Consider the following 18,297-nt stretch of genomic DNA (forward strand, 5'->3'; position numbering starts at 1 on the left):
CAGGTGGTGACCGCTGATAAGGTTTGACTCCCATTCAGAAAGTTAGTTTGACCTCTTTCCAAGTAACCACGGCCTTACCCCTCCCTTTTGAGCTTATCATAATTGGTGATTGTACAGTTGTTTCATAGGCTTCCCCACCAGACTGTGAGCTCTATAGGGCTGGGCCCAAGATCGGTTCCATCACCAGGCTCTCTCGCCTAACTCGGCCCACGGGAGGCGGCTTCCAGCTGCTCTGGATCCATTGTTCAGCTGGCAGCGGCCACCAGGTACCCTGATTTACTTGGCCCCGCCCTCCAAGGGCCTTACTTCCGGGATTCTTCAGACAAGAGCAAGAAACATGGTCACATTTGACGTCCCGCGCCTGCGCACGCTCCGTCTTGCGCCTGCGCATTCCTGACAACTCCCGGACCGGACATAACGGTCCCCGCGCGGCTCTCCGAACCGGAAGTGGAGGCGAGCTGTCGCGGGCCGCGCCCGGCCTCGCTCAACGCCCGGTAGTCGCTGCCGCCGCCCTTGGCCGCTGCGGAGGCTTCCTGCAGCCACCATGTCCGCCAGCGCCGTCTACGTGCTGGACCTGAAGGGCAAGGTACTGAGGGCTCCCCACCCTCCCCGTTGCCCGGCAACCGGCGGGGTCCTCCTCCCCGCGGGGATCCACCCTGTTGCTAGGTAACCGGCCTGTGAGCCACCCTGGTGTGACGCTAGGAGGGCGGGAGATTCACACCCTGTTTCTTTCTGGGTAATTGGGCGGGGGTCTGCAGTGCCTCTGCCCCGCTCTGTTGCTAGGTAACGCGGTGGGCTACCGCCACCGCATTGCCAGGTAACCGACTGCCGCGACCCCTACTATCAGGCGCAGGGACCAGGGGCTCTGGCCTCGGTGGAGGACCCGGAAGTGGGGCCGCAGCCGGCCCGGGAGCCAGGCAGGGCGTCCAGGGGATGCACGACCCTTGGCCAGGGGTGGCGAGGCGTGGCGGGGACTGGGTTCCCTCAAGCCAGTCCCGCCTTCTCAGGGCGTTGCAGCTTCTGTTTACCGTGCACTTTCTCTCAGTAGAAATTTCTCCACGTTCATTGTGATACTGACTTAAAAGGGTTAGGTGAGGTGGGTGGTGATCACAAGTGTCATTTTATAGAGGGAGAAACTGAGGCACGGAGAGGTGAAGCAGCCTGACCAAGGTCACACTGGTCACAGAGAAGTAGCAAGTCTAGGAGTCCGATCCAGAATCATTTGTTCATTCAGCTGATATCTAGGGAGCACTACTAATGCTGGGCAGGGTACTACCTGGGGTTGATTTGTGTTTAGCAAAAAACAGTCCCCCCTCTTTCTTTTCTTTTTTTTTTTGAGATAGTGTCAGTTGTCCAGTCTGGAGTGCAGTGGTGCAGTCTCCACTCACTGCAACCTCCACCTTCTGGGTTCAAGCAATTCTCCTGCCTCACCCTTCAGAGTAGCTGGGATTACAGGTGTCCACCACCACACCCAGCTAAATTTTATATTTTTAGTAGAGATGGGGTGTCATCATGTTGACGAGGCTGGTTGGTCTCGAACTCTTGACCTCAAGCGATTTATCTGTCTCGGCCTTCCAAGGTGCTGGGATTACAGGGATGAGTCACTGTGCTAGGGCTCAACAATCCATATTCTTATGGCATTCACAGACTGATGGGGAGATGGTTACCGATCTCCAAAAACACAAATAAATGTCAATTGCAGTGGTGGGGCAGGGTGAGTGTGTAATAGGGACAGTCAGTCTCAGCTAGAGAATGAGAGAGGGTTTCCCTGAGCAGAGGTGACAAATGGACCTGAGACACTAGCAAGCTGGACATAAACTAGAACCTGGGCATCTTCCCCAGAGGATCTAAGAAAATTTAAAGGCAGGATTGTCCCCGCATTTTTGAAATGGGCCTCTGCCTTCTCCCCAGTCCATCCCAGGTGCACGGCAAGTGGCTGCTTGGCCTATTGTGTGTGGAAGCAACAAGAACCAGTCCAACAATGTTAGCCCAACATTGATCAGTGAGAGAAACAAACGTGGGTGTCAGGTCCTAGGTGAGAGGTGGGCAAGAGTGAGCTCTGAAGCCGCTGGGAGTGAAGAGGTGAAGTGGCTGCCACACCACCCCAGCACTTTCCTGAAGTCCCTTGAGTAGGTGCCTGCCCTGGAAGCACCCATAGTCAACACCTAGTGAGACCCAGTGCTGGCCTTCCTTCTCCCGCCTTCTTAGAGGCACGCCAGAGGCTGGGTGGGTGTGGTGTTCCCTGAGCCCTGGTGGCATGAGTCTTGCTTCTGCCCTGGCCACTGCCTCTCCAGCCGTGCCAGCAGGCTGCCTGTCTTGGCTTGCTTATGCCTTCAGCAAACATTTCATGAGCACCTAGCATGCACCCCGTCCTGTGCCAGGCATAGGGTATCCATTGGCACCATGGATGTTGGTGTTAGGGCTGAGCTGAAAACCCGTCTCTGCTGCTCAGCTGGGACAAGCCTCTTCTCTCTGAGCCTCGCTTTTCTCACTGGTCAAAAGAGGCTTTTTTTTTTGGACGGAGTTTCGGTCTTGTCGCCCAGGGAGCGCAATGGTGCAATCTCAGCTCACTGCAACCTTCGCCTCTCAGGTTTAAGTGATTCTCCTGCCTCAGCCCCCCAAGTAGCTGGGATTACAGGCACCGTCACCACACTCAGCTAATTTTTTGTATTTTTAGTAGAGAGAGGGTTTCTCCATGTTGGCCAAGCTGGTCTCGAACTCCTGACCTCAGGTGATCTATCCACGTTGGCCTCCCAAAGTGATGGGATTATAGATGTGAGCCACTGCGCCTGGCCAAAAGAGGCTTTTATGGACTTACTGTGCAGATTTGCTGAGCAGATGCATGAGACAGGCTCAGCACCACTCCTGGTCCATGTTAGCCTTCCCAGGCCTCTCTGTCTAGCAGGGGAGTCACCTCCAGGCAGCCACAGGGGCAGGACCAAGGTCCTAAGTACTGCAGTTGCTCAACCTTATCTTTAGCCAGTGGACGGCGGAGGTGGTTACAAAAGGCCCCCTGGAACAGGGCGATGCTGGAGGGGGTTTGGACGGTGACCACGTCAGGTGGAAAAGAGGCATTGCAAGGGACACAAGAGGCAGCCGCTGGGGCTGCCAAGCCAGAAGTCCTGACTAATGCTGAGCTGGGAGAGAGAGCCCATGGGGACCACTTCAGTTCCAAGAAGGAGCAGCCACTGTGAGGAGACCGTAGCCCAGAGAGGCATGATCAGACCTGCCCTTCAGGAAGCTCCCCAAGGCAGTTGTGGGCTTCCCTCCCTTCCTCTGCAACCAAGACGCCCTTTCTTATTCCACAACCCACGGACCTCATGTTTCCAAAGTCAGCCTTGTGAGCCCACTGCATTTCATCAAAAATAAAGCACATTGAGAAATCCATGGCCACGTGTCTGGTTATCAGGGACATTGGCATGGCTGCACTGGCTGGGAGAAAGCTCTCCTGGTAGGAAGCTTCTCCGCTTTATCAGGCTGGCTTCTCAGCAGCTTCTGACACCACTGACCACCTCCTCTGCGGTGCTCCCTTCCGCTTCTGGGAGTTCTTGGGGTTTTCTCACGCTGCCTGCTCTCCTCCTTTTCTGCCCTCCCCAGGGCTGTTGAGTGGCTCAGGCCTGCGCGTGCCTCCCCATGCTGTCACTCTTCCCAGGTGATGTGACCCATGTCCATGGGCCAGTGGTCCACAGCACTTACCTGGAGATCCACTGGCTGCTGGGACACTGAGGAGGCTCTGCCGCCACCACAAACTCGGCATTCATCAAAATGCACTCCCTGTGCCTGCTTGCTCTTCCTCTAAGTGATGCCATTACCCATTCAGCCATCTGCATGAGACCTACACATTTTCCTCACCTCCTTTTTCTCCTCACCCCATATTCACTCCACAAATGTTTACTGAGTACCTACTATGGGCCATTCCCCGATCTGGGTGCTGGAACACAGCTGTGAATGAGACAGAGTAGTCACTGTTCTCAGGGAAGGTCAGACAGTAAATGAGGATACAAATAAATGTATAACGTAGCAGGTGATAGGTCCACTGAAGATAAAGCAGGGGTCAGGGTACAGACGGACAGGACATGATCTCAGCCAGAGCAAGCAGGGAGGACTTCTTAAAGGAGGTGTCGTTTGAACTGAGGCTTGAGAAATGAGAAGAGCCAGGCCAGGACAAAGACCCCGAGGTGGGAACAGATGTGGATCACTGAGATCACTCAGGCTGGAGTGAAGTGAATCAGGGCAGCGCAGGCAGAGAGGCGTTGGAGGGACCGTGAGGAGCCAGACTGCGCTGGCCCTTGGGAACCACGGGGATGAGCTTGCGGTTTGTTCTCAGTGCCTGTGAGGCTGGAGTAGGTGGCAGTTCAGCAGCAGGAAAGAGACCCCGTCTGGCTTCTGTGTAGGAAGAGCCCTGTCACCCTTCGTGAGGAAGGACCTGGGGGGTCAAGAGTGACAGCAGGGGGAGGGTCTGTTTCCTCAACAGGTCATCACCTGCCTCCCTCCAATCAGTGCCACAGGACTAGGAAAGGAAGGTGCCATCCCCCATCCCTCCCAGCCCCGCCTTGAGAGAATAAAGGCAGTGCGTGATGAATGACAGGTTCTGAGGCAGGCGGTTCCCAGGATGGTCAGCGCCGCCATGGCCTTCTCAGCCAGCGTGTTGCTGAGTCCCGCCGCTGGCTGTCCCGTGGGCCCCGAAGGCTGCAGCCGCTCTGAGCAGCATCTCCAACCGCAGCTGTGCCCAGGCTAGCAAAGCTTCCGACCTCCTTTTTATTCTTTCAACAAGGTGTAATAACCTGCGCTTTGTACAGTTTGATGAGCTCAGTCGTGTGGGAAGCCGTAACCCACATTCCATCGCCCCTAAAGCTTCCTCATGCCCTTTGCTGTCCAGCCCCATCCCTAGGCAGCCACTGATGTGCTTTTCATCACCATTTTCTAGGGTTTTCTATACGTGCAGTCATCCAGGATGAGCTCTCCTTTGTCTGGTTTCTTTCAGCCAGCACAGTGATCGTGGGATATGTCCCTGTATCGGGAGTCCGATGCCTTTTGTTGTTTCTCTCCTTTTTTTTTTTTTGAGGTGGAGTTTTGCTCTTGTTGCCCAGGCTGGAGTGCAGTGGTACAGTCTCAGCTCACTGCAGCCTCCTTCTCCCGGGTTCAAGCAGTTCTCCTGCCTCAGCCTCCTGAGTAGATGGAATTACAGGCGCATGCTACCACACCCGGCTAATTTTTGTATTTTTAGTAGAGTTGGAATTTCCCACATTAGTCAGGCTGGTCTCCAACTCCTGACCTCAGGTGATCTGCCCGCCTCACCCTCGTAAAGTGCTGGGATTACAGAGGTGAGCCACTGCACCAGCCTGAGGTGTGTTTCTCGTGGTGTGCAGGACACAGTGACTGTGGGATCCGTCCGTGTATCGGGAGGCCCGTCCCTTTCATTGCCGAGGTGTGTTTCTCATGGTGTGCAGGACACAGCGACTGTGGGATCTATCTGTGTATTGGGAGTCCCGTTCCTTTCATTGCTGAGGCGTGTTTCTCATGGTGTGCAGGACACAATGACTGTGGGATCCATCCGTGTATTGGGAGTCCCGTCCCTTTCATTACCGAGGTGTGTTTCTCATGGTGTGCGGGACACAGTGACTGTGGGATCTATCCGTGTATCGGGAGTCCCGTCCTTTTCATTGCTGAGGTGTGTTTCTCATGGTGTGCTGGACACAGTGACTGTGGGATCTATCCGTGTATCGGGAGTCCCGTCCCTTTCATTGCCGAGGCGTGTTTCTCATGGTGTGCAGGACACAGTGACTGTGGGATCTGTCCGTGTATTGGGAGTCCCGTCCCTCTCATTGCCAAGGTGTGTTTCTCATGGTGTGCTGGACACAGTGACTGTGGGATCTGTCCGTGTATTGGGAGTCCCGTCCCTCTCATTGCCAAGGTGTGTTTCTCATGGTGTGCTGGGCACGGTTTGTTTGTAGTTCACCTGTTGAAGGACATTGTCATTGTTCCTAGTCTGGGTCTGTTTCAATTAAAGCAGCTGTTAACATCTCATGCTAGTCTTTGTACAGACGTGATTTCATTTCTCTGGGATAAATACCAAAGAGAGAAGTGACTGGGTCGTACGGTAACTCTGGGTTTCAGTTTCTCAGAAACTGCCAGACTTCACCAAATTAGTTATCCCATTTTCCATTCCCATCAGCAGTGGATAGGGGTTCTAGATGCTGTGTATCCTGACCCACAGGCTATGAAAGAGAGAGACCAGGAAAGGCTTCTCCTCTTCAGAGTACCCGTGGACTTCAGGAAATACGAACCTTCAGCAGGAATGGGTGCCCTGACCCAGGCAGGAGAGCAGAGTGCGTTAGCACAGTAAAGGCTCTGAGAAGGGCTGTGTTGAGAGCTTGTGAGGCACTGCTTAACCTGATGTCTCTGAGTGATTTGGTTCTGGACCCTTGCTGCAGAGTCCCCTTCTACGCTCACCCTGCAAGGAACCAAGGGCGGCCCCTGTGGAAGCTCACAGTGGGAGATACTCTTCTCCAGGAATTCCCTGGGGGATGGAGACCAGAATGGCCTCGAGTCCTGCTCTTGTGCAGACAGGGGCCATGATCGGGGACCCCGACGGAAGCAGGCTGGTGCATCTCACCCGCTGCCCCCAGCCCCTGGATTGAAGAACTGAAAATGCAAGTGTCTTCTCTCTTCCTTCCCCACGGCAGGTGCTCATCTGCCGGAACTACCGTGGCGATGTGGACATGTCGGAGGTGGAGCACTTCATGCCCATCCTGATGGAGAAGGAGGAGGAGGGGATGCTGTCACCCATCCTGGCCCACGGCGGGGTCCGCTTCATGTGGATCAAACACAACAACCTGTATTGTATCCCTTTGCTGGAGGCTCTCCCAGGGGACTCCTGTGTGGGTGTGTGTGCACACACACCCACACACCTACAACCAGAGTTGGCTTGGGCACAGTGGGAGCCATCGGACACGGCCATGCCCTCCCGGAGCTCCTTGCTGCCTTCGGAGACAGGCAGAGAACACGCTATGACACGTGTGATGGGTGTGGGGAGAGGAGTGGGTGTGACTTGAAATCCTTTGGCCCAGGGGCCCACGAAGGGAAGTGACACCCTGGAGGAAGCCTACAGGGAGGCCTGGCTTCTGCCAGCTGGAGGGACGGACAGGCACTGGGCGTGGGCGAAGAATCTGCAGGACAGAGGCTCATTCCAGCAGCTGCAGTTGGGGTGGCTGGAGCCCTCAAGAGGGGGTGTGTAGCAGCAGCAAGGCTGGAGTGGTCAGCGGGGTCTGGGGTCTCAAAGGACATCATCTGAAATGCGACAGGAAGTCTTTGGAGGCTTTTAGATGTGTACCTTCTGGAGGTTTCTGGCTGTGGGGCAAGACAGTGGGGACAGGAGAGGACATGGGTAGGTAGGGAGTAGGCTGGGGCCGTCCTGCAGGTGGGAGGGGAAGTGGCCTGGACCACGGAGGGGTGGTGGGGTACAGAGAAGGGGAGAGGCTCCTCCCAGCCCCGCCCAGATCTCAGAGCCCCCTGCCCTTCCTGTCCTTGGACCCATGTGGAGACTTGGCCAAGCCAGTTTCTACCCAGGAGGTCTAACTGGCCATCCCCCAGCTTTGGGCAGACCTTCAGGCGTATTGCAGAACCTGCACTACTACGGAAAGGGCCTGGCTTTGCGGTTCACAGCCTGGTGTGAGCCCCAGCTCCAGCAGCTATAGTGCTGGAGGTGAATCGCTCACCTTCCCACAGTTCAGCGGGAACGACGACCCCTCGCTGCACATTGAGGGGTTGTTCAGGTCAGTTGAGCTGACTTGGGCACATTGCTCCCAGCAGATGTGGGCTCTGTGCCCTTTCCTGTGTTCTTGGAGACACGGGGCCTTGCCAGTACAGTGTGGCCAGTGGGCCAGAACATCTCCTGGGAGCCCTCTGGAAAGGCAGAATCACACACCCACCCAGCCCTGCCCTATCAGAATCTGTATTATAGCAAGATCATTCCTGGTGGGTCGTGTGCATGTTCCCCTGTGGGCCGTGCTGGTCCAGGGCCCTCACCTGGCTCCCTGTGGTGTGCCTCTGTGGAGATTTCTCCTGGCTCTAAAAGACCCTGAGAATAGCTCTGAAGCTGATCTTTGGTGGCTTTTAACCCGGGGACTTGACAGTCCTCTGAGAACGCCTAGGTATTGGGAGGAGGGTGAGGGCTGTGGTCTGAGTTCAGCGGGAGCCATCAGATCAGTTTCTGCTTGGGCCCCTACGTTTCACACCTGGGCATCTGGGGAAGAGACAGGGAGGGCTCACCTCTCTGGCTGAGTGGACGTCCTTTTACCTCTAGCCGGGACAATTCTCAGCAAGGCCCTGGGTGAGAGCCACCCACTGCCCCTGCTTATGAAGCATCTGGGGAGGGCATGTTGCCAGGCAGCAGGAGGGAGGCCAGCACTCCTTTGACTGGGCCAGCGTCCCTTTCCTGGGCCCCTGTGCTGGGGTGAGGTGAGAAGGGAGAGGATGCAGCCCCTGCCTTACCCCCTAAAGCTCACTGCTGGGCAAACAAGCCAGGTGGCACAGACGAGCCATGAACAGGGATGTCCAGAGCACAGTACGTGAGCCTACAGAGGAAGAACCAGCCTTCTCTGGTGGCCTGGGAGCCCATTAGGGAAAAAGGAACAGGAAGTGCCCAGCATACACTGACCCCGGGAGGCAAGGGCTGGCACCGTGGCAGAAAGGAACATCTGCACCAGATGGCTCACGTACACTGCCTCGGTGAATTCATTCACAGGCCCCCATTACAAAGGAGAGAAATATCAAGGTTTCTCTAGAAAGGTTTGTTTCAGGGGCCACGGCTTGTGTTTCCAAAGCCAGGAAGGGCTGAAGCCAGAATTGGCCCTGGCTGCTTGCCACAGAGTTTGGCCGGGGGACCCTGGGCCTCAGCAGGGTCATGACAAGGTCGCCTTTGGAGGAGCAGGGCCAGTGCGTCCTGCTTTCTGCTCCTGGAATGAGCCTCGCTCCCTCCCTGCTCAGGGCAGCCCCTCACCCAGCCCCTGGGACAGGTCCCCTGTGCCACCTGCCATCCCTGTGATTCTCCATTTCAGTGAGTGCTCCCTGGGGCATGTCTGGCCAGTGACTCCTGTGTCCCAGGCCCAGCTTGGACCAGGAGCTTGGTAGCCCACCATGGGCCACGGAAACGGCTGGGAGCAGCGGTAGGGAAGATTCTGAGGGTTGTGAGGGTTAGGGGCTGCCTCCATCAGCTGGGGTCTTCCAGGCAGCTGCGCGGCCTCTGAATGCTCCTTAACCACGGCTGCCATGCAGTGGTCGCCACGTCCAAGAAGAACGCGTGCGTGTCACTGGTGTTCTCCTTCCTTTATAAGGTGGTACAGGTGAGTCTCTCTCAGAGGGGCTGCGGGCTTGGGTGGCAGTTGTCTTGGCTCTGCCTTTGCACCTCCCCATACCTGCCACCCTAGTTAGAGCTGTGGGGTCCCCAGGGAGGGCTGGGGCTGGAACCCCAGGAAGTGGGAAAAGGGAGCCCAATCCCCCTGTGTGGAATTCTACAGCTCGCATTGCTCCCCACCCTGGGGAAGAAAGGAAAGTGAACAGGAAAAGGTGGGGCTCAGAACATGGGTGTGCCCTGACCCTGGGAGGGACAAGCAAGTCCCCCAGCCAGCTTTGGAAGGATGTGGGGTGACCCACCGATGGGGTTGGAATAACAGCAGAGCTGCAGAGCCAAGCCCAGCTCAGAATCTCCCTGGGAGTTCTCAAAGCACAGAGGCCCAAGGCCCACCTTGGAGAGAGCTGACACACTGACACACGCCTGGCCCAGGCTGCCAGTGACATGGAGACAGTGGCTGGTGCAAAGGCCCTGGGACAGCCGTGTACGTGGTATGGCCAGGGTGGCTGAGGTCAGCTGGGAAGATGGCAGATTATACAGAACGGGAATTGCATTCCACCTCTGATGAGAGGTAGTGGAGAGCTTTAAGCAGGAGACTGACAAGACCTGGTTTGATCTAAAGCAGTGACTCTGGCTGCTGAGCAGGAGGACTTGAGGGCAGCCTGGAGGCCAGTGAGGAGGCTGCTACCGGCTTCCTGGAGAGAATGGGCCTGGCCGAGGCAGGCTGTGGGGCTCAAGAAAGTGGGGTCCAGGACCCAGGGAAAGCTTTCATCCCTCACTGATCCCACCTGTGCAGAATGTTGGAGCATGGGGGCAAGCCCAGGTGGGGAGGGCATGGGGAAGGAGCCGAGCGTCACCTGGGAAGGCCTCACGTGCAGGCCGAGGGCTCCTTCACTGGACTAGTGGTGCTGTCACAGGCAGGGCTGGGCCTGGCTGTGCTGCCTTTGCTTTCCAAGCAGAGGCCAGGCAATCACAGTCCTGGCACACAGAGGTCAGCGCACAGAGGTCAGCAGATCAGAGACAGGGGATGTGGGAAGGGGAGGGTCCCCACTTGAGGGTTGGGCAGTTACTTCCTGCTTCAGCGATGTTCCTTCCTTCGGCATTTATGTCTGCAAAAGTGCTTCTAACAGCCCCTCTCCTTTGGCGTCCCTTCCTTAGCCCTCCGAGCTTTCCATTGAAATGGGGAAAATGGCGGTTCATCAGGTCCTCCCCTGAGTCACTCCAGACTCAGGAAAGGATGACAGTTATAGTCGCTCAGAGGGGGCCGCCTGCCTGGGTTGTCTGGGCAGGGAAGATAACGGGGACGTGGAGCTTCTGAAGGCCTCAGAGGACATCTGCAGGGGCTCCAGCCTGGCCCCACCCCACAGCCAGCCACTGCTGTCCTCCTGCCCCGTTACCTGGGACCTTGTAGCGCGTCCCCAAGCCAGGGAAGTGGGCTGTTGGTAGGACTTAGAGGGCCAATGAATGTGTGCAAGCGTTCATTCATTCCTCATGCATTTGCTCAGCCATCTGCCTCCCCTCCCTCCCCGCCTTCCCACACCCCCACTGCCACAGGTGTTTTCCGAGTACTTCAAGGAGCTGGAGGAGGAGAGCATCCGGGACAACTTTGTCATCATCTACGAGCTGCTGGATGAGCTCATGGATTTCGGCTACCCCCAGACCACTGACAGCAAGATCCTGCAGGAGTGAGTGGGTGGAGGCGGGGCTGGGAGCTAGGCCTGGGCGGTGTCGAGACATTGATGCCATCAGGTTTGGAAACAGAAGGGGCACATGTGTGTTCGTGTTGTGTCCCACCCGCCCTCCTACCTCCAGCCGTGTTGGGATTTCTACTGAGTTGGTAGGCTTCCTTTCTTTCCTTCTGTAGCGTTTTGTCTCCTCTGCTGTAGATACAGACACAGCATCTGAAATCAGCAAAGCCCCAACAGCCATTCTGTGTGGTAACAGGTAGCAGGATTCAGTGTGGGCCATTAATTGAAATGTGAGTTTGTCTTTTTGAGACAGAGTCTCGTTCTGTCTCCCAGGCTGGAGTGCAGCGGTGCGATCTCAGCTCACTGCAGCCTCCGCCTCCCAGGTTCAGGTGATTCTCCCGCCTCAGTGGTTTTAATTCATTTCCTCCTCGATAGCCAGGCATAACAGTGCTTTTCCTGTTCCTTATCTTTACTCTCCATCCACGAAGATGCCCTAAATCCCTTGCTACTAAGGAGTAGCCTCCTTTGTTTTTACTCTCATCAAATAACTGTGATTGAGGTCTCCCCTCTTTGGAATCCTGCCCATCAGATAATATGCAACGTGACTTAAGTGCTTCCTGGGGGCCGGACCCACGTGCAGCCTTTTACATTCACTCGAGTCACAGCCTCCCCATTTACTGTCTTTCCATTTTACGGTGGGCAGAGAGACAGACTCCCAGAGAAGCCTCCGTTCCCAACCCTGCACCTGTTGCTCCCCCAGCAGGATGGGGTCATCAGCCCCATCCACGTGCTCAGCGGGGATGGGAAGCAGCTCACACCCACTTCTTGTTTTCCTCCCCAACATGGTCTTCTTGGCCCCCCAGAAATGAGTGCGTTAGACTCCGTAACTTGCATGTGTATTGGCCTTTGGAAAGGGTGAAGATTTTCCTGGTGAAGCAGCCCCAGGTGAAACCAGAGGCTGCCCTTTCTGGAGCCGCTTAAATTGAGGGGCTGCTTTCAAGTCAGTCAGAACCTCCCCTGCACCCACCCTGACCCCACCGAAACATCAGGGCCAGAAGCTGTGGCGTTGGCGCAGGTGGCACCTCCTTCATTCTGAGCTTGTGGCCCCACAGGTACATCACCCAGGAAGGCCACAAGCTGGAAACAGGGGCCCCACGGCCCCCAGCCACCGTCACCAACGCGGTTTCCTGGCGGTCCGAAGGCATCAAGTATCGGAAGAATGAGGTGTTCTTGGACGTCATCGAGTCTGTTAACCTCTTGGTAGGTCTCCTTTCTTTCCTCCTGTACAATGTCATCTCCTCTGAGAAACAGATGCAGCCTTTTAAAACTAGCAAGGCCCCGAGAGCCATTCTGTGTGGTAACTGATAGCAGGATTCGGTTTGGGCCACTCATTGAAATGTGCGCTTGGCTTATCTTTTCTTCTTTCTTTTTTTTTTTTGAGATGGAGTCTCCTTCTGTCGCCCAAGCTGGAGTGCAGTGGTGCAATCTCAGCTCACTGCAACGTCCACCTGCCGGGTTCAGGTGATTCTCCTGCCTCAGCCTCCTGAGTAGCTGGGATTATAGACACCTGCCACCACGCCCAGCTCAAGCTTGTTTTATCTTTATTAGCATTTATGCTGACTGAGAAGCCATGCATGCACATTATTTTTAAAAATTAAAAGCAGGATATGAGGTTAGAAAGTGAAGGGCTTTTATCATTCACCGTGTACAGAAAAAAAAAAGAGCAAGCAAAGGGCTCCGCTCCTATGAGCAGAAAGATGATTTATTCACCATCCTCCTCTCTGGCCTCATTCTGTGGATAGACCGAAACGCATATGTTGGTTGCCCTATAAACCTGAGATCGTAAGCTGTGGTTCTCATGCAACTTGTTTTCATTGTTGTTTTTTGGGTTTTGATTTTGCATTCAGTGTTACTGTTTTGTATATGTTTGTTTTTTTCTTTTAGTTTCTAAATAATGAGATAAGTTGACGTTTTGCAAATGAATTTTAGCACTTGTACAGATTTGTGTAACCCATCACCATACCCAGGGCACAGAACATTAAAACCTCCTCATGCTGCCTCTTTGTAGCTCCACGCTCCCTCTTCCCCATTCCCTGACAACCATTGCTCTCTCTCCACCACCGGAGTCTTCGTTGTGTTGCGATTGTCACCATAGCTATCTTTCTGAGATTGTCATACGAACGGCATCATATAGTCACAAGCTCTCGAGTCTGGCTTTAACTCATTCTAATTCTTTGCGATTCATCCAAATCCAATTGTTTTGTGTATCAACAATCTGTTTCCTTGTATATTTATTTGTATTTATTTTCTGTTCCAAACCACAGAAGGATATGTGGGTGGTTTTCCAGTCTTTGGCAATTGTCAGTAGAGTTGCTAGAAACATTTTGTGTCCAGGCTTACGTGTGGACATAAGTTTTCATCTCTCTAGGGTAAATACCCAGGAGTGGGATGTCTGGGTCACACGGTAAGTGTATGTTTACCTTTATAAGAAACTGACAAACCATTGCCGTTTTGCATTCTCACCAGAGCGGATGAGGGTTGTGAGGACCCCACATCCTTGGTCAGTTTTATTTTTGCCATCCTAATAGGTATGTAGTAGTATCTCAGGATTGTTTTGTTTTTGTTTTTTTGAGATGGAGTCTTGCTCTTGTCGCCTAGGCTGGAGTGCAATGGTGCTATTTCACCTCACTGCAACCTCTGCCTCCCAGGCTCAAGTGATTCTCCTACCTCAGCCTCCCAAGGAGCTGGGATTTTAGGCACCCACCACCACGACCAGCTGATTTTTGTATTTTTAGTAGAAACCGGGTTTCACCATGTTGGCCAGGCTGGTCTTGAACACCTGACCTTGGGTGATCAGCCTCCCAAAGTGCTGGGATTATAGGTGTGAGCCACTGTGCTTGGCCTATTGCATTTTCTTAATGGCTTATAATGTTGAGCATCGCTTTACATATTTCTTTGTCATCTGTATATCCTCTTTGGAGAAGCGTCTCTGTGTGCATCTTTTTCGCGTTTTAAAATTGGGTCATTTTCTTATAATTGAGCCTTGACAGTTCTTTGTATGTTCCAGGTAGAAGTCCTCTCAGATATGTGATTTGCAAATATTCTCTCCCAGTCTGCCTATCTTTTTAATCTCTTAGCAGTTTCTTTTTTTTTTTTTTTTTTTTTTTTTAGACAAGAGTCTCACTTTGTAGTTCAGGCTGTAGTACAAGTGGTATGATCTCAGCTCACTGCAACCTCCGCCTCCTGGGTTCAAGTGATTCTCCAGCCTCCGCCTCCCAAGTAGCTGGGATTACAGGCACACACCACCACACCTAGCTAATTTTTGTATTTGTAGTAGAGACAGAGTTTCACCGGGTTGACCAGGCTGGTCTCAAACTCCTGACCTCGGGTGATCTGCCCACCTCAGCCTCCCAAAGTGCTGGGATTACAGGCGTGAGCCACCATGCCCGGCCCCCAATACTGTGTGAGAGAGGGCATCTTTGTCTTGTGTCAGTTTTCAGGGGAGGAGCTTCCAGCTTTTGCCTATTCAGTATGATGTTAGCTGTGGGTTTGTCATAGATGGCTCTTATTTTTTAGGTATCTTCCTTCAAAACCTACTTTGTTGGCTGGGCATGGTACCTCACGCTCTACTAAAAATAGGAAAATTAGCCGGGCATGGTGATGGAACCTGTAATTCCAGCTACTTGAGAGGCTGAGGTGGGAGGATCGCTTGAGCCCAGGAGGTAGAGTTTGCAGTGAGTTGAGATTGTGCTACTGCATTCCAGCCTGGGTGACAGAGCAAGACCCTGTCTCAAAAAAAAAAAAAAAAAAGGCGCGGTGGGTCACGCCTATAATCCCAGCACTTTGGGAGGCCGAGGCGGGTGGATCACAAGGTCAAGAGATCGAGACCATCCTGGTCAACATGGTGAAACCCTGTCTCTACTAAAAATACAAAACTTAGCTGGATATGGTGGCACATGCCTATAGTCCCAGCTACTCAGGAGGCTGAGGCGGGAGAATTGCTTGAACCCGTAAGATATTTTCTCACTTTTTTGGGTGGAGAGTTCTGTAGATATCTACAGAACCGGGAGGCGGAGGTTGCTGTGAGCCCAGATTGTGCCATTGCACTGCAGCCTGGGTAACAAGAGTGAAACTCCATCTCAAAAAAAAAAAAAAAAACCACCCTAAACCCTAGTTTGTTGAGAGTTTTTAATATAAAGAGATGTTGAATTTTATTGAAAGCCTTCTCTGCCTCTTTTGAGATGATCGCGTAATTTCTGTATTTATGTGATGAACCCTTTTTTTATTGATTTGCATATATTGAACCAATCTTGCATCCCAGCGATGAAGGCCATCCTGATTGTGGTACATTAGGTTTTTGACGTACTGCTGGATGCAGTTTGCTAGTGTGTTGTTGAGGATTTTTGCATCAATGTTTATCAAGGATATTCCCGAAGTTTTCTTTTTCTGTTGTATCTCTGCCGGGTTTTGGTCTCGGGATGATGCTGACCTTATAGAATGAGTTGGGGAGGAAGCCCTCCTCCTCGGTTTTTTGGAATAGTTTCAGTAGGAATAGTACCAGCTCTTCTTTGTACATCTGATAGAATTCTGCTGTGAATCCGTCTGGTCCAGGGCTTTTTTCTTGGTTGGTAGGCTGTTTATTACGGATTCAATTTTGGAGCTCATTACTGATCCGCTCAGGGATTCAGTTTCTCCCTGGTTCTGTCTTGGAAGGGTATATATGTGCAGGGAATTATCCATTTCTTCTAGATTTTCTAGTTTGTGTGCATAGAAGTGTTCACAGTAGTCTCTGAAGTTTATTTGTATTTCTGTGGGATCACTGGTAACACCCCTTTGTCATTTCTACTTGTGTTTATTTGGACCTTCTCTCTTATTCATCTAGCTGGCAGCCTATCTTATTCATTCTTTTAAAAAGCCAGCTCCTAGCTTAGTTGATCTTTTGAATGTTGTTTTTGTGTCTCAGTCTTCTTCAGTTCAGCTGTGGTTTTGGTTATTTCTTGTCTTCTGCTAGCTTTGGAGGTGGACACTTGTGCTTCACGCGTTCTTTTAGTTGTGATGTAGATCTTTCTGACTTTTTGATGTGGGCACGTAGTGCTATACGTTTCTCTTAACGCTGCCTTAGCTGTATCCCAAAGATTCGGATCTGTTGTATCTTTGTTCTCATTGGTTTCTCTTGACTTCTGCCTTAATTTCATTATTTACCCAAAAGTCATTCAAGAGCAGGTTAATTTCCATGTAATTGTATGGTTTTGAGCAATTTTCTTAGTTTCAAATTCTATTTTTATTGATTTGTGGTTTGAGAGAGTAGCTGATACAATTTTGGTTCTTTTGCATTTGCTGAGGATTGTTTTATGTCCAATTGTGTGGTTGTTTTTAGAGTATGTGCCATGTGCAGATGAGATATTTTCTCGAGATTTTGGGTGGAGAGTTCTGTAGATATCTATCAGGTGCAGTTGGTCCAGTGCTGAGTTGAGGTCCTGGATATCTTTGTTAATATTCTGCCTCAGTGATCTGTCTAATACTGTCAGTGGGGTGTTGAAGTCCCCCACTGTTACTGTGTGGCAGTGTGAGTCTCTTTGTAGGTCTCTAAGAACTTGCCTTATGAACCTGTGTACTCCTGTTGGCTGCATTATATTTAGGATCGTTAGATCTTGTTGAATTGAATGCTTTACTATTATGCAATACCCTTCTTTGTCTTTTTTGATCTTTGTTGTCTTAAAGTCTGTTTTGTTTGAAATTCTGCTTTTGTCTGTTTTCTATTTGCTTGGTAGATTTTTCTCTGTCTTTAAGTCCATGGGTGTTATTGCATGTGAGATGGGTCTTTGTTGTTGTTGTTGTTGTTGTTGTTGTTGTTGTTGAGACAGAGTCTTGCTGTTGCTGTGTTGCCCCAGCGGGAGTGCAGTGGCACAGTCTTGGCTCACTGCAATCTCCACCCCGCAGGTTCAAGCAATTCTGCCTCAGCCTCCTGAGTAGTTGGGATTACAGGCGTGCACCAGCACACCTGGCTAAATTTTATATTTTTAGTGGAGACAGGGTTTCACCGTGTTGCCCAGGCTGGTCTTGAACTCCTGACCTCAAGCAATCCACCCACCTCTGCCTCCCAAAGTGCTGGGATTACAGGCATGGTGCCCAGCCAAGATGGGTCTTTTAAAGGCAGCATATCATTCGATCTTACTTCTTTATCCAGCTTGCTATTCTGTGCCTTTTCATGGGGACATTTAGCCCATTTACATTCAGAGTTAGTATTGATATGTGTGTATTTGATCCTGTCATTGTGGTGTTAGCTGTTTACTATGCTGACTTGTTCGTGTGTGGTTGCTTTACAGTGTCACCGGTCTGTATATAATTTAAGTGTGTTTTTGTGGTGGCTGGTAATGCTTTTTTCCTTATGATCTGGGCTCACTGCAACCTTCACCTCCTGGGTTCAAGCAATTCCCCTGCCTCAGCCTCCCGAGTAGCTGGGATTACAGGCACCCACCACCATGCCCAGCTAATTTTTATATTTTTAGTAGAGACAGAGTTATACCATGTCGGCCAGGCTGGTGTCAAACTCCTCACGTCGGGTGATTCACCTGCCTCGGCCTCCCAAAGTGCTGGGATTACTTATGAGCCACCATGCTGGGACTTCTTTTCATATCTAGTACTTCTTTCAGGAGCTCTTGTAAGGCAGGACTGCTGGTAACAAATTCTCTCAGCATTTGCTTGTCTGAAAGGATCTTTTTTTTTTTTTTTTGAGACAGGGTCTCATTCTGTTGCTCAGGCTGGAGTGCGGTGGCAAGTTCATGGCTCACTGCAACCTATGCCTCCCTGGCACAAGTTATTCTCTGGCCTCAGCCTCCCAAGTAGCTGGGACTATATAGACAGGTACCACCACACCCGGCTAATTTATATACTTTTTGTAGAGACAGGGTTTGCAATGTTTCCCAGGCTAGTCTCGAACTCCTGGACTCAGGCTGTCCACCCACCTCAGCCTCCCAAAGTGCTGGATTACAGGTGTGAGCCACCACACTCCACCTGAAAATGATCTCATTTCTCCTTTGCTTATGAAGCTTAATTTGGCCAGATGTGAAATTCTGGATGGGAATTTCTTTAAGAATGTTTAATATATTGGCTGGACATGGTGACTCATGCCTGTAATCCCAGCACTTTGGAAGGCTGAGGCTGGTGGATCACCTGAGGTCAGGAGTTCAAGACCAGCCTGGCCAACATGGTGAAACCCCATCTCTAGTAAAAATACAAAAATTAGTTTCATGTGAT

The 18,297-nt window shown here is 52.1% G+C and overlaps 1 protein-coding gene across 2 annotated transcripts in view; it reads left to right on the forward strand.

The window, feature by feature from the left end:
* The first annotated feature begins 443 nt into the window (after window positions 1-443).
* AP1M1 (adaptor related protein complex 1 subunit mu 1) overlaps window positions 444-18,297 on the forward strand; it is a 33,352-nt gene continuing 15,498 nt past the window's right edge. The window contains exons 1-6 of one of the 2 annotated variants that reach the window (XM_035283496.3): window positions 444-586; window positions 6,687-6,843; window positions 9,277-9,344; window positions 10,907-11,037; window positions 12,153-12,300; window positions 13,469-13,504. In XM_035283496.3, coding sequence (XP_035139387.1) covers window positions 545-586; window positions 6,687-6,843; window positions 9,277-9,344; window positions 10,907-11,037; window positions 12,153-12,300; window positions 13,469-13,504 — 582 coding nt within the window. In that variant the 5' untranslated portion in view covers window positions 444-544. The remainder of the gene's footprint in view (window positions 587-6,686; window positions 6,844-9,276; window positions 9,345-10,906; window positions 11,038-12,152; window positions 12,301-13,468; window positions 13,505-18,297) is intronic. The other variant, XM_017967782.4, reaches the window with a different exon arrangement.

This window comes from Callithrix jacchus, chromosome 22 (assembly GCF_049354715.1).
Source record: "Callithrix jacchus isolate 240 chromosome 22, calJac240_pri, whole genome shotgun sequence".
In the NCBI taxonomy this organism is placed as follows: Eukaryota; Metazoa; Chordata; class Mammalia; order Primates; family Cebidae; genus Callithrix; species Callithrix jacchus.